The sequence below is a fragment of the Diadema antillarum genome, unplaced genomic scaffold, assembly GCF_040938485.1.
Source record: "Diadema antillarum isolate AM-2024a unplaced genomic scaffold, OU_Dant_1.0 seq00001052_RagTag, whole genome shotgun sequence".
NCBI lineage: Eukaryota > Metazoa > Echinodermata > Echinoidea > Diadematoida > Diadematidae > Diadema > Diadema antillarum.
Window position 1 is genome coordinate 141,596 of NW_027271882.1, and position 16,677 is coordinate 158,272.

The 16,677-nt window shown below is 39.6% G+C and overlaps 1 protein-coding gene across 1 annotated transcript in view; it reads left to right on the forward strand.

Annotated features, from left to right (window-relative positions):
* Nucleotides 1–13,615, forward strand: part of LOC139743163 (centrosomal protein POC5-like) — a 29,183-nt gene extending 15,568 nt beyond the window's left edge. Inside the window, exons 4-10 of the mRNA XM_071653672.1 lie at nucleotides 5,124–5,194; nucleotides 7,182–7,380; nucleotides 8,236–8,415; nucleotides 9,233–9,380; nucleotides 10,130–10,365; nucleotides 11,206–11,373; nucleotides 13,466–13,615. Of these exons, the coding sequence (XP_071509773.1) occupies nucleotides 5,124–5,194; nucleotides 7,182–7,380; nucleotides 8,236–8,415; nucleotides 9,233–9,380; nucleotides 10,130–10,365; nucleotides 11,206–11,373; nucleotides 13,466–13,615 (1,152 nt within the window). The remainder of the gene's footprint in view (nucleotides 1–5,123; nucleotides 5,195–7,181; nucleotides 7,381–8,235; nucleotides 8,416–9,232; nucleotides 9,381–10,129; nucleotides 10,366–11,205; nucleotides 11,374–13,465) is intronic.
* Nucleotides 13,616–16,677: the final 3,062 nt, after the last annotated feature.

Below are 16,677 nucleotides of genomic sequence, written 5' to 3' on the forward strand. Positions count from 1 at the left end.
TTTCTTTCTTCATTCTCCTCTTCCTTGTTTATTACAAAGTGGAAATAATTCAAGGAAGAAAAGGTGTGAAATGATGTCACGCAGCAAATAACCTGCTTTAAGTTTACTGTCACTATAGACCTATTTCATAATACAATTGTAAGTATAACAGGTAAGGTAAAAGCTAAATCCAATTTACCTTCATCTCCTCCTTCTCCTCATTGCTTTTTTTGTGTTTTTTTTTTGGTGCAATTAAGAGTGGGTCTGTGAAGGCTTAACTTATCTAATCAATGAAGAAAGGATATACACGGAGAAGTATAAAGTCATTGCTGCGTACATATGAGCGATCTATGTGTACGGGGTCGCGACTGTCTCCAAACCTATTTACAGGGCACAGTTAATTTACTGTGCCTCGGCCCCGGGCACAGTAAATCAAAAATGGGGCCCAGCTATTTTCATGACTCCACTTTTAACCAATGAGATGAGAGGATCCTATATATGAGGTATATAATAGCCTATTGATCCTCACCTTGCAAATTTCCCCTACGACACGCTTTTGAATCATTCTGATGTATCTACTTGAAATGCCTTCAATAGTTCAATCATTTATTAAACTAAGCACAGGAAGGCAGTGATCTGCAATTCCAGTAACTTAGAATTATAGAATTTTCTCAGTGAAAAAAAAACCCCACAACCCCCACCAAAAAAAAACAACAAACAAACAAACAACAAAACTTCAAATCATAAATTGATGTTTGCAGTGTATAGGAGAGTCTGTTGAGTAAAATTTGTTCAATGCCGTTTCTTATTAGTTGTGTCATGGCTTTGAATGCTTGAAAATAAGAAAAGTCTAAAAACTTGAGAGGTTGTCAAGAGACTAATGACAGGTTATAAATCTGATAACAATTATTTGCTGTGTTGTAATAACCCTGGAATACTGATTAGATCTTTTTTATTGAGTGTTATTAGATTATATATATTTTATATACTCTGATAATATTCAATATATCTTATTTTACAAGAACAGAATAATCATCCCTTTTTCTGGGGAAAAAAAGAAGAAGGTTAAAGCCACACTTTATGTAGGCTTCAAGTAGCAGTTAAAAGCATTGTTTGTTGCATTAGAGCTGCGGTGATGGTAACGATAATAATGACATTTAAAGGGGGATGGCTAGTTACTGATCAGTGGGAATCAGTGGGAATGCTGGGGGATGATTGTTCCAATCCTTGTGGGATTCATTTAAGAGTACATTATTTATCTATTGTTGTGTGAAAATCATTTGCTTCAGAATGGTCTCATATTCAAGTAATGTGCAGTTTAATGTTTCTAGGTTAGCATGCCTGTACAGTGACGGGGTGATTAAACTGCACATTACTTGAATATGAGACCATTCTGAAGCAAATAATTTTCACACAACAATAGATATATATAATGTACTCTTAAATGAATCCTACAAGGATTGGAACAATAATCCCCCAGCATTCCCACTGATTCCCACTGATCAGTAACTTGCCATCCCCTTTAAACAATGGATATGCTGCGTGTGGCATTTTGAAGCACACCGCATGTAAGCCCCATTACCCAATTTTTACAAAAAAGTGTCGAGCAAATATTTGGCCATGTTATTGTCCTGCTTTTTCCTTTCCATACATTTTGTTTGAAAATATCTCTAGATATATTTTCTGTAATGGAGAGATTTTACGGAGTAAAATAGATTGAATTTGACCAAACTTTGTACAGTGCAAATAAATACTTGACGGACTATTGGGTACAGCTGTGAAAGATTGAAGGTCAAGGTCGAACTTGTGCCATGTGGAAATGTTGCAACTGATTGACAAATTGCCCTACATCGACATACCAGTAAATAAGCTCTGAATTGATCAGTGTTTTAGTGGTAGCCATGATAAAAAATCATGGGTGTACATACTCGAGCAGGATTCGAACCTACGACCTCCTGATCTCCGGACTGGGGTCATCTCCACTAGACCACCGATCTTCCACCCGAAAGCAAGTGTTGGCTCTAATCCTTATAGCATGCAGCGGGTACTGTGTAATTATTCAAATTCATGAAATTCTTCAGTCGAGGTGTTTTCATTCCAACTGAGTGACAAATTGCCCTACATGGACGTAAATAAGCACTGAATTGATCGGTGTTTTAGTAGTAGCCATGAAAAAAAAAAATCATGGGCGTACATGTTGAAATGTTGTCTATGATTGAGAAAAAGCTGTCTAAAACTTAAAACAGACCTTGTGTGGCTTCGACAAAAATTGTAGTTACCTTTGACGAAACAAATTACTGGTGTCATATCAAAAAGACTGCCACTAGGTCAAAACATCCTGAACAAATCATGAAATATTATGATATCTTCAGAAATTTATAAAAAAAAGACTGGGGAAATTCAGTGTACTTGGCACAGATATCAAAGATATTACAGATCAAGTCTTTGATATGAATTTTGATGTTGAGCTTGATTTGTCTTGAGGTTAGTTGACCCCAGATAAAGGGCCAAATTTGGTAACTGAAATGTCATTGATATGCTTCCAAACTTGTCCTTAGAGGTACTTGTATGAGTACATCAATTCACACACACAAACAAACGCACATGCATACATGAAATGAATATTAAAAGTAATCAGATTTTTGAGCCATCATTCATTACAAGACTTTTCCAGGCACATTCACAGCTATTGCAGACGCACCATACACCATGTTGTTAGTAACTCGTGAAATACAGTAAGGTGCATAACATGTGCAGAGGTGCGTCACTTGACAATGTGATTTCAAGTGTTAGAATGCCTCAAGCAGCTTGTCAATAAGTATAGCATGCTGAAAATGTGTGCACCGACTCAAAAGTTCAAGACCTCCTTTGTGGTGAACCCATCTCCTCATAAAACAGTCTCGTCATCCCATTTTCCTTGCACCCACACCTTTCCCATCCCCTGCCCCCCCCCCCACAAAAAAAGAGTCACATCATCACTCAAACCATGCAGAAAGATGCATCTCGCAAAGCTGCCCAATTCTCTCCTCCATTCTGTAGAAGGTTTCCTTAAAAAACATCAATATTTTTAATGTCAAAATAAGAAAATATAAAAATCTCCCTAATTTGGGGATAATTTTTGCCCATTGAAAAGTGTGTAACACACAAAATGCATCTTTCTGATTGCTCTGTAGAATCTACAGATTTTGATAGAAGTGATGCCACCTGTGATGTAGCATCACTTAAAGGCAACCAAAACTCAAAATGTGGATTGAGTGAAAACAGTCAGCATTAGTAGAACACATCAGTGAAAGTTTGAGGAAAATCGGACAATCGATGCAAAAGTTTTGAATTTTTAAATTTTTGGTGTTGGAACTGCTGGATAAGGAGACTACTAGAGGTTATGACATCATGTGTGAACAACAATATAAAGAATTTATAAAGGGAATTCCAAGAAAATTCATTATTCATGAAAATTACACATTCCATCAACTTGATACTGACATATAACTTGGGTAGCAATTATTCCCCCTGCTTTCTGAAAGCGGTTAGTCAAATGCTCTTCATTATGCTAGAGAAGTGAATTTTTTGTGGAATTCCCTTTATATTTTCTTTATATTGTTGTCAACACATGACATCATAACCTCTAGTAGTCTCCTCATCCAGTGGTTTCAACACCAAAACTTTTAAAAATTCATAACTTTTGCATCGATTGACCGATTTTCCTCAAACTTTCACTGATGTGCTCTACTAATGTTACTGCTTTTACTCAATCCACATTTCTCTTTGAGCTTGGGTTCCCTTTAAGGGGAACAGAGCTGGGCATATACACCCCTGTCTGCTTCATACAGTGTGCTAGATCTATTGCAATGAGCAGTGTGGAAGATCCACTCTAGATAGACAGGCTCGTGTTACGCCCAAGTCCACCTCTGATGACACACACTGCCCCCAGGGAAGTGGGGGGGGGGGAATTCTCGGCCGCTTGTTTGTCCAGCACTCCTCCTAAACCTGAGAATAGCCACTAGGAGCACCACTGCCCACAGTCCATCATGTAGCAACAGTGTATCATCCTTACATGATATTCACACCTCTCCTTCAATGCCAAACACTGGAAAGTACATACGTATCTTGCAGTCCTGTTCAGAGACTGTAAATCTAGTGTTTTGGCCGTACATTTTCTACATCGGGTCATTTGTCCTGCTTATAGGAGTCACATCTATTCAGCAATTAACTGTAGCCAAATAATACGTTGATTTATATCATCTAACACAGTTTTGCAGCTTTGACCATACAGATTTAATGATTTCATGTCATGTTACATTCCACTAGACAAAGAAAGAGGATGTGCCCTTAAGGGAACATTTAAACATTAAATTGGGAACAATTCTATTGGTGCATCTGTATTTTGCATCAGGCTTTTTTTTTTTTATAAAGGAAACCTTTGTATGAATTGCAACATCTGATGTACTGAATGCAATATTATCTGTGGTATGTTCCCTGTAACATCAGAGATAGTAAATTAGAAGTTTGTCTTCTGTTTGTTGTTGTTGTTGTTTTTAAAATAATGGAAGACCACTTGTCAGGTTTGCCAAAGAAGATAATTTGCTGTACAGCATTTTACCTTTTAAGCAATTTATGTGCTCTGCAGTAAATGGATCTTTATCAAAACATGGTTTACTAATATTTCCCTTGGTATAGCTGCACATTCATATCTTTTACGGACTATACACTCTAGAGTGGACATTGTATTTCAGCAAAGAATGTCTAAGATGCATGCAATAGTTATAAATGCCTTATGTGTGACTGTTTCTACATTCGTAAGAAAAAACAGATTTGGCATTCAAATGGATTGGAGACACATAGTAGTGGAGACACATTACAGAAAAATCAACTGTATTATTTTGTAAACACAATAATTGTTAATGATTATAAACTTTTTACAGCATGGTAAATCAATTTACCAGTTACATTTTAGTTTGAATACACATATATCTCAATGGTGTTGACACCAACTAGTTTTCAACATAACACAATGCAGGCAGTTTTTTTTTTTTTTTAGCTCTGTCATACATTGTTGTGCTGAATGCCACTTTTGTGTACCGGTATAATTATTACACATGTAGCCCCTTTCTCATACTTTTCCCTCTCGTCTTGTGCTCACTCAGGCAGAACTCAGCCAGGCCAAGATCGCCGTTATTGAGAGACATCGCATGGACGTGAGACTACTCAAAGAAAGGTCAGCCATACTGACTTTGTGTCGATATCAACGTTAGCTTGTATTTTAAAGGGACTGTACAGTATTGGTTGAGGTGAGGATTCACGTTTATAACATTCCTAAGTGAGGTAATGAGAAACCTGTTATGAAATATGAAAGAGCATGCAATTTTAAGAAGGATTCAATGTTTATTTGATGAAAATTGGTTTTCAAATGACTGAGATATCCAAAAAAGTGATGATAATAAAAGGCGACAGGCCACGCCTTTTGTTAGGATCTCTTTGTTTCACCTTGTTTTTGGATATCTCAGCCATTTCAAAACTGATTTTCATTAAATAAACTTTTGATTCCCCTTAGAATTGCATTCTCTCTGACATCTCATAGAGTGGTTTCTGAATATCTCGCAAAACGTTAAAAGCTAAATCCTCACCTCGACCAGAACTGTACAGTCCCTATAAACCCTTTCAGCACCTTTATGTATCCCCCTCACCCACCCCTCTTAAAGGTCACTGAACCACACGTGGGCACCCTTTTCAATATGCAGAAGTGTTTGTGTTCATGTTTCTGTGTGTGTTTCTCCATAACTGATTTGTATTGGCAGGACTCAACATTGGCGGGGGTCTGAGACCACCAAATATCGATGTTGGGCCATCAAATTTCCAAAACAGTTATCTTTTAGCGGCCCGATCTGGCAGCTAAAATTCAAAATAACGTAGTATTTCCTCTCTTTCTTTTTTTTTTTTAGGGGGGGGGGGGCACCAGAGAAAAAATCTTTAAGTGTTGAGTCCTGCATAGGGTGTGCACAGTAGTCAAAAACAAGTTTTTATCCATTGAGGTATTCTGCATGTTAACTGTCTTTGTCCAATCATCCCACAGTAACTCTGTGTGTCCGTTGATCTTTCAAAGAGAATCATACATATACATACATTGTACACCCTTGTATTTTGATAGACAGGGTATTTTGATAGATACTAGTGTACAAGTGACAGGGGCATGACAAATGTGAACATGTGGCCTCCCTGTTTGACATTTTCACTCATTAAGGATTTCTTCAGAATACATGGCGATCTTTCTTTCAAGATCTTTCTTTTCTCTTTGCATGTGTGGGTAAATGTGCAGAGTATAGTGTGTTTATTTGCACACTTTATTGAGCTATTTTGTTGTGCTGATTTTGTTGAAGGATTCTTAATTAAGTTTTAGGGACAACATAATCTACTGTAAGATATGACATATATCTAGCGAGTCTAATACTTTGCATATTGGGATTTCCTGACAATTTCGTGAGTGGTTGAATTTTTGATTATGGAGTACAGTACTGAAGAGAGAAATTTCACATGCAATTTCAAAATTTCACAATTCATGTCCCGATCAGAGTGAATAATCTCCCATGTTGTCTAGCACCCGACTCACAAAAACAAAACAAAACAAAAAACTTGCAAAATATGTGGCATACTGTAATAATAGATATTTTTCCATGAATAATTTTTCATGCTCAGCTGGATGGGATGAATTTCGCATGTTTTTAATTCCACGGAGTCAAGACATTTATTAGTGGAACATATGACGTGCAAAAATATTTGCATGCTTTTATTTTCTCGCTGGTTTGTGTTTGCGCAAAATGAGCGAAAATTTCCAAACTGCAAAAATTTTAACTTTTACAGTATATGAGCTTCTGGGTTGCAATGTACACCAAATGACAAACTACACTCAAAAGGTTATATTAAATGGGTTAGTCAAATACCGGTTAGTGATTGGTTAAACACAGTCACGTGATGGAGGTACATTCGTTATGTTCGCCCATGGTCGAACATTCGTGTAATGTTCTCCCATTGGAAAACATTTTCACGTAACAAATGACAGAAGGCCTCATTAGCATTTCAAACCCTTTGGGTGGAACATACGGTATGTTCCCTCCCCCGCCAGTCATCATCTATATAATGTTCCCTGCAATGACCCGCCTTGTCCCCCTTTTCACCCTCCCCCCCCCCCTACCTCCTGCCCCCCGCAGGCAGCAGCGAGAGTTGCGCCAGCTGCAGAACGAGATTGAGAGCCAGAAGGAGCTGCTGCACACCTTTGAGCAGTCGGTGGAGCGCAAGGACCACATCATCTCCAACCTGACGCGGGCCGTGCAGAAGGAGAAGGACCGGTTTGAGATGCTGCGGCGCTTCGAGTCCTGGAAGCTGCGGCACAGCGAGGACCGCAGACAGGTGAGGGCAGGGACCCCGCTATTACCATTCTCTTTGTCAGTCTCCGAAACCATCACATTAATGTAGGAAACATCCCCTCCACCCCCCCCCCCAAAAAAAAACAAAAACAAAAACAAAAAAAAACCAAAAAAAAACCAAAAAAAGACCAAAAAAAAATATGTTTTAACTGTGTTCATTATAGAAGAGTGCACTGCATATCAAACTTGTGTTCATAATAAGGAAAGCTGTTCAGACAGAAATCTCTCTCACATAACCTTTTTTTTTTTATTAAGTCAGATGATGATAATGATGATGATGAACAATGTTCACATCACATGATTTGTCTGTAAAGAACATTAAAAGATATCTGTGGTTTAACTTTACCTCTCATACTTATCTACTGTAAAAGTGAAAATTTCCGCGGTGTTGAAATTTTCGTGCATTTCACGCAACCAGAAACTAGCGCAAAAATAAAGGCATGCAAATATTTTTGCTTGCAATATGTTCCTGTACTTACTGTCTTGATTCCGCGGAATTAAAAACACGCGAAACTCTTCTTACTGGGACGAGGGCGAAAAATTAGACGCGCAAAAATATCCACTTTTACAGTATTCTAATGTAGGCTATGAAATCTGCAGCATGTCTGCCTTCAGGCTAACTTATAAAGTACATACGATAAATTTATGTTAGCTTTGCATTTCACTATGTTCATTGTATAATTTTTGGACAGTGTCTCTTGCTCAAAATATCTTATCAATCTTGGCGTGCACTCGATGATTGTACCTAGTATCTATCGTGAGTTCAAGTATGATACATGTACCAGTGTATGTGTGCTAATGTGCGGCTACTGACCCATGCTTTTGTGCACCGTAACAGGCTTTCACGACCAAGCTTGCGAGACTCCACAGAGAGCGCCACCTCAAGTCCAAGGTGTGGTCAGCCTGGCACAGCATCATCGTGGCCAAGTGGAGGCAGAGGGTGGAGAAGGCGTGTCAGTCCAAGGCTCAGGAAGTTTGCATGAAGCTCACCAATGACTATGAGGCCAGGATAGCATCTGTGAGTCTCTTTCTTTCTCTATCTCTCCCCCCTCCCCCCTCTATCTCTCCCTCCCTCCCTCCCTCTCTCTCTCTTTCTCCCTGTCTCTGTCTTGCTCTCATCCTTCCATACTGTCTCTTTATTCTATTTCCTGTTTTATCTTAAACTTTGTTGTACTTGTATATTTCATTTTCACCCCTAAGCTCAGTCCTCTTGTGTACTCCATATATTTTCCCTGATTTGTTTTTCAAAATTTTGCTTTTTTGATTTTGAAAAGGGGTGGGTGCTAATTATGTGTGTCGCACCCATATGTTTGACCAAGAATATAAAAACAGAGAATGAAAAAAGAACAACATAAGTAGTTTTTAAAATCTACGGAAAGTTTATAATGAAAGTCCCTTCTGCTTTAATGCTCAAAGATTAATGCATCCTTGGTGTTCATGTAATATACTGATTCTACCGTAAATATACAAAAACAAAAACAAGTTAGAATCATATGCCAGTTCACTCTTATTTTGTTGAAGAATTGCGAAGTAGGTCTTGCAGTAGTATTGATGGATAAAACTGAGACATGAACTTGAAAAGTATTTCCTTTCCCTGTACTTGATAAATGGCCACACAACCATCTTGTGCGTTGTTACAAAAACAAGTTAGAATCATATGCCAGCTCACTCTTATTTTGTTGAAGAATTGCGAAGTAGGTCTTGCAATAGTATTGATGGATAATACTGAGACAGTATCTCCAAAGGTACTTCCTTTCCCTGTACTTGATAAATGGCCACACAACCATCTTGTGCGTTGTTTGATCTCCTGCGAATTATTTTCCTTGGCCCGCCAGTTGAACGAAGCCCTGGAGGCCGCGAGGTCAGAGGTCACCAAGCTGCACGCCGAGCGGGACCAGTACGAGGAGTCGATGAAGAAGGCCTTCATGCGGGGAGTGTGCGCCCTCAACATGGAGGCCATGGCCATGTTTCACGAAGGCGAAGGTATTTTAAGATCAGACCTTTGTGCAGCCTTGTTCAGCTTGTCCTAGTTTGTTGTTTTTTTGTCGGTGCTGATGGGGAAAATCTTCAAACCACATGACAAACTTGTGCCATATTTTTTTAGGTCATACAAATTTTGTTCAGCCATGCAAACAACTTTCTGCATGATGTAAAGTTCACTTCAGATGTTTTATGTATATTAAGGGACTTTGCACCACATTTATCACCATATTCTCTGGATATGATCATATATTGAGAGAGGAGATTCACAGCAAACTTGAGACTGATGATGACAAAATTGTGATCCTTCACAGAAGACCTCAGTAGTCAAACTCCAAATTTTACTTTGTTGATGTAAAACATGCCCATTTTTCAGGCCCAATGGAGTACCAACCCAATCAACTTTAGTGAATATTGTGAAGCATGGAAACAAATTCACTGCCCCCCCCCAAAAAAAAAAAGAAAAGAAAATCAGAATCCCTGAGTTTACTTGGTTTAGTGATGAATTTACATTTTTGTAACAGTAAAAGGGGCAACACGTGAGAGGCAGTGGAGAAATTTGTTTGCACTCCAACTGAAACAGGTTTTACCCAGTCATAATGCAGACATGCAAGTCTAAAACTCCCCTGCACAAAGTCATAGATTTAGTCAAAGGTGGACTGTATTAGAATGTGTATGTTAGACACAGTAGGCAAATATATAGATATATTTTATATATAAATCAATTGATATGTACCCTTCCTGTTTCCAAGGAAACGGAGCTGGTCCTGATGCCCCTCCGCCCGGAGTTGGACCCATGCCAGCCCGGGCACCCATCCCTGCCCAGGCTCCCTCTCGACCTGTCCCATTGTCCATGTCTCCCGCCATGCAGCTCACCACAGAAAACGGACACATGCCTGCCCCTCGGGTGGTCACCAGTCAGCACGCCAGCACACCGTCAACCGTGACCCAGACGCATCGCAGTGGGAGTGTGGCGACTAAAAGAGTGGTGATTACTTCATTCTGTTGTGTTGGGCGTATGCATTGCTGCAATTAACACTTGCCTGTGAAATGTAGGTTATCTTGGGTATGCAGTGTAGAGAAACGATTGTTCCATAATATGCAGCTTTTTCAGTCATTTCTTTTACAAACCAAAAATTGGCGATTGATGCTGACCCCTCATGGCTCGCCCCAGGTGACTAGCAGTAGTCAGCATTATGACATCAATCACGCACATTGTGCCATACGCTTGAAAGTCATTTACATCTGCAATTTCTGCTCGTATATGATGACATGATATTAAAGTAAGCACCCACATGTGACTAGGCTAGTGGTCATGCCATGATTAGATTCACCACAATCCGCAGAACAAATTGATCTTACACTGCTGATGAGGTCATATCAAGACAGCTAAAGAGCATGTCTAATCACAGTGAAGTAACAACGTCTGTGGTCTCAGAGCGAAATTAAGGCATCACAATGCAAATAAAGTGACTGTTGTGTAACTCAGAAATACAAGTACATCTCCAGAGAATGGATGATTAAGACAGTTAATTGACTCAATAGAATCCCCAGCTGACATACAGCAGTGCTTTTTTCATCAGCAAAAAGAGGATAGATTATGAAATATGCTATTTTTTTTCAGTGAATTGATGTGGAAGATGATTCTACTGTTAAAGGTACTTCGAGTAAGGTTTCTTGATATCAAATGATCACACTGCAAGAAATGTTCAAATGTAGAGTATACTGTATCACTTTGCTACTTTTAGTTCCTATTGTGAAATCGTATTCAATGCCACTTTGCAATAGTTCTCATTTGACATTGTCTGGTGTTTTGACTTCTGCACAGACAAGTGCCAAGACCACACAACCCTCAAAGACATCACAATCTTCCAAAACCGTCACGGCCAGAGTGACGGGGCGGAGTGACCTGCAGCCCAGTGGCAGCTTGGGAGGGGTTGGCCTAAACCCCCCTATGGCATCTGTGGTGGTAGAGAGGCACCACCCCATCACACAGGTATTAAAGGGATACAGAGGAAGGAGAGGGGTAGGAGGAGGAGGAGAGGGAGGAGGGGTGGAGTAGGAGAAGGAGAGGGAGGAGCGTGATGTGAAGGAGGAAGAGGAGAATTGGGAAGATGGAATGAGTAAGAGAGGGGAATGAGAGGTGGAGGAAGAGAAGGAGAGGGAGGATGCTGATGATGAGATGGAGGAGGAAGAGGGGAAGGAGGAAGATAGTGACTTCTCAATACGATCTCCTGGGAATGAGTAGACCTTTCCAGTGTGGTCTTGTTTAATAATATGCTGGTGTCCTTTATTATTACTCCTCATTTGATACATACACATTTAAAAATGAAGGAAGGCGGTTTCACATCTCTGCTGAAAGTGCATCAGGATTTGAATGTTCTGGCACACTGTTGAAGACTTTTTTCTTTGCACAGATAGATCATATTTTGGACTTTTATGAGAAGACAAAGAGAACCAAACAACACTGAACGAAACACAACAGGAGAATCTTGTTATAATGAGCTGCTTAGGCCCACTGAAATTTCTTCATTGACTCAGAGTATTTTGTTATATCAGGGATAAAAATAAAAGAATATAAAAGGAATGGAACCAGAAAAAAAAAAGACAACTCATTATATCAGATATCTTGACTATATCCAACCTTGTTATATTGAGGTTCTACTGTATCTGTAGGACCAAGAGATTACTCAACCAGTCATTGCTATGTGATGGTCATGTACGTCGCCGGAAATATATACAAATCTGTAGATGCATGCTACAGGAGAGAACTCTAGCCAAAAGGATGAATCTTCCTTTAAAACATGCTTACGTCTTCTGAGACTGGCTGTCTTGATTGAATATTGGTATGGCTGCTGATTGTGACAGGAAGGGAGGATGCCGCACTTGTTCTTGTCTTTGTTTATGGACCCTCTACTCTTTGTCTACAAAAGTCAGTGATGGCATAGGTGTCCTTGGATGAAGAAAACATACATTGTAAGAGAGTCTGATTACGCTTGGAAGAGTGCATCGAAGCCCTGTCATGTTGATGCAGCCATATCTCCAAGGTGAATCCTGTTGTGTCGTTTAGCTCATCTCATAATGCCGTATGCTTTGCATGGGAGTGGAAGGGGCCACTTCGACTCCATCTTGGTACACTCTAGAGGTGGATTTTGCAGGCCAAAGATGCGAGAAATGTGCTCTGAAATGATCGTTGGGTTACTTTTGTTCCTTCTGCATGAAGTAATAAGCTCAGAGAGAACGCTGGAGTTCCTTGGTATGAAATCTGAGCAGTTGAAATCATAGTTGCTGCAAAATTGAGTAGATCAGATGGTGAGTAGGGGTATTATAGTCATGTGGGATGTTGATAAATTCACCTAACCTAGCATCCACAAAAAGCACACCTCAAGAAAGCAGTCTGCGAGGATGAAACTATAGAATAAAATAGAAAAGACTGGATTGGAATGGAATGGAATAGTATACAAATAGTGAATGGTCATGATTGCGGTGGTACAAGATTTCGCATGAGGTGAAAGATAGAGGCGCTCTATTCAACGAGGCGAAGCCGAGTTGAATAGTGCTGCTCATTCTTCACAAAGTGCAAAATCTTGTTCCATTGCACGAGTAAAGACCATACACTATTTTATACAACACCTCGAACATCAACAGATTTGGTACCCACGGATTCTTGAATTTAGCACAGAAATGGCAACCATTTCCATGAAAGACGAATGAGTAGCCTCACAGTCGCAGTCACCGTGTACGTACGTATGCGAAACGAAGTTGTTTACAAAAATGACATCAGAGCCATGCAATGGAACTTTTTGCTCAAACAAAATTGCACGGCTGACAGCCAGTGTGCAATGGAACTTTTCACGAAATGTCACGTGATGGGCAATCGACCAATCGGATAGCTACGTTCTAAATAGGTGTTATATAAAATAGAATAGAGGAGCAGCAATAAAGTTGGGGGAGGATTGGAAGAAAGGAAGGAAGGAAAAGGTCTCTTTATGTTTTCTCTTCAAATGGTGAACATTTTTTAATGTCGAGTGGTGTAACACATTTTCCTGAACCCCCATGTGTCTTATATGTTCTCTCTCTTCACGCAGCAAACTCTTGGTCATGCTACAGCTGCCCGTTATCCCGTCACTACCCACGGCACAGCCCCTCCATCCAGTATGCCGGCAAGGGGTCGGGGAGCGATGCCCCCAAAGAGACAGCCCATGTCTGGAGTCCCAACAGTGAAAGTGGTCCACTGACCCACCAGACATTGTCAAAATATATAATTTATGACTTTTTTTTTTCGAAAGATGTTGTTGTTGTTGTTTTTTGTGAGTTCGTTAGTATTTGTATCAATCTAAAGGGATGGCATAATTTCATTTGAGACCCGACTCTAGGTTTCTAACTATTTTAGATGAGATGAGAAACCTACTTATGAAATGTGAAAGAGCACGTAATTCCAAGAAGAATTCAAAGTTTATTTGATGATTGGAATGACCGAGATATCAAAAACCAAGTGATTCGAATGAAAGGTGGGACCCACCTTTGTTTTACTTTGTTTTGATATGTCAGCCATTTCAAAACTGATTCTTATCGAATAAGCTTTGAATACCTTGTAGAATAGTATGCTCTAATATTTCATGAGTAATTTCTTAAAGTATCTTTCAGAAACTTACAAGCTCAATCCTCATCTCCACCAATACTATACCATCCCCTTAACTGATGCAATTCTGTGTATTTTTAAATTGGACTGAGGACACCACACTTTTCCTAGCAAATTGACACACAGGGAAGCTCTGTACACCTGTCACCATCCTCCCTGTATTTCATCTTTTAGTCCCAGTGCACTGGACTGGATGACATAAAACTACAAAAGCATGCTGGGCTGCATGCCCCTGGTTTGTGCCTCTATATGCTGCGTCACTGTGACGGCATCACATTTTACGATCATTTGCGAGTCCATCAATCTGGATTTAAAGTCAAATAAGGTAGATCTGGTGGTGGAACGGGTAAAAATGTTGACTGGGGTGGAGGGGAAGTGTGGGATGGGGATTTTTTAAGAAAATGAAAATGTTGAATGGTTGTAAATGTCACAGGCCAAGCAGTGCCTCATAGAGCCACTTCCTTTGTAACGAGTTTCCTTCACATGTGCATGTGAGGTATACACCTCAAAGCACATGGCTTTGCGACGGAGTGGACCATAGGAAACTGTAAAAAAACATAATTTAAAGGGGAAATCCAGTCCAAATATTAGTTAGTCTGATAAGAAAGAGTAAAATATTTTTCCATTCCAACGCAATTATGCCCTAGGCTTAAATCCTGGTATGTCTTAATGATCACTATTCTGAAGTTATTCAACCAGGAATAACATCATGTTTCAGACTTCAGTGACAGAAACATTGAACACAATCAATGGAAAATTGTGAGGTTATGACATGGTTAGCTCACTCATTTTGCATATTCATATCCACTCTACCTGGTACAAGAACTGTTTTGCAGAAATTAATAAAACTTCAATATGTCATAACTTCTTAATTTTCATCTGATTCAGTCAAAGTGTTACCATTGAACTTGATAGATTTTACTCTTTTTTGTCAGATTAACCTATATTTGGACTGGATTTCCCCTTTAATCTTCTTTTTCTTTTTTCAAACAGCCAAATCTGTGTGAGTGACCATTTATCCACACAGAGCACCCATCCCTGTAAGGTCGTCTCTCCTATGACCCTTGAATGGTCTTTGAAGAGGTTTTACTGTAGGTGTCATTTTGTAGTAGTGTTTCAGTCACAGATTTTGATTACTGATTTTTGTAATGCAGGGACACTGTTATAACGAGCTTGCTTACAACAAGGTACATGTACAGTGTACCCCTGTTATAACGAACACGGTTAAAACAAAATAAAAATTTAGGCCGCAACATTATTTGTTCTACAATGTCTTTTATTGTTGATTTGTTGGGTTATAATGAAATTTTGTTATAACGAAAGAAATCCTGAAGGAGTTTTTTATAATGGAAGTCCGCTGTACCACTTTTAACAAGGTGAATTGGGTAGTCCTGACTTTCTGTTAGTGCTCAGCTGATTTTATTATTATTTTTTTTTTATACATGGTGTACGTTTTCAAAGCTACCCTTCAACTGTCACTACTGTATTTAACTTCCTTACACTCTCCCGATGTCCCTTCACACTCCTTTACTCTCTCTATTCTCAGGTCTTCTTTTGCCCAACAACAGCCCTTTCAAAGACTACATACATACATTGTATGGTCTTACCACAAACCCTCTTCCCCACCACGCAAACTTTCAACAACACACAAAGAGGTATCGGTCATAACGAGGTAAAATCAGTGGGCCCAGCAACCTTGTTATATCGGAGTTTCCCTGTACAGCGGAGTTGTTTACGATGTGTACTCAAAAAATAATATTGTCAACTGACTCAATGAAATAAATATCTGAATGCTTTGTGTACATGTAAAATACGTTTCTAGTGTCTTCGTCTGTTAGGATGGGATGTAATAGCATAGCATGTGAAGAGCTTCTGGGTAAATGCTGTCTGTGTGTGTGTGTGTGGCTTTGGGAATGAAGATTAATGGGGGGGGGGGATTCCATGTCTGTTGCAGGCTAGTTGGTGACCGATGAGTCTGATGCAGGACAGGCAGGCAAGGCTGCAGTGCTTTCATGGGGAAAATTGATTGGTTGGGGTTTGGATGTTAGATGTTTCCTCCTTTGTCTTTTGGCAATCTACGGTCATCCTGAAAGAAGACTGCTGCCTGCTATTACAGTAAATCATAATGATATACACTGTACTTGGTTTATCTGTTTTTGTTTTTACATCATTTGCAATACCAATTACAACTTGTAGATTGCAACAAAATTTTAAAAGAATGTCCACTGTTTTGACATTGATTTTTGTAACATGCCATTCACTATTCCCGGCGACCTTATTGTAACTGGGTCGTCCCATGAGACCGACACCCACAAGTCATACAGCCCACGAGTCAGTCTGCCCATGAGTTTGACACTATGGGCAAATAAAGTCCAGGAGTTCTGACACTGGGTAAAAACAGCCCACGAGTTTTACGTTTCAACATGGGGCTTTATGTGTCGATCTCGTGGGCCTTGTTTGCTCATTGTCAAGTTCATGGGCTGAATGATTCATGAGTATCAAACTTGTGATGTGCATCGGTTAAAACGAGGGTTCCTCGTGTCAGACATCACGTCTCGGTGAATGTCCAAGGTTGACTAGCAGAAGGACACACGAAAATCAATGACACAATCTCATCAAAAGGTTTTAGTTTTCAATAGCCATTGTTTTTATTTTTGT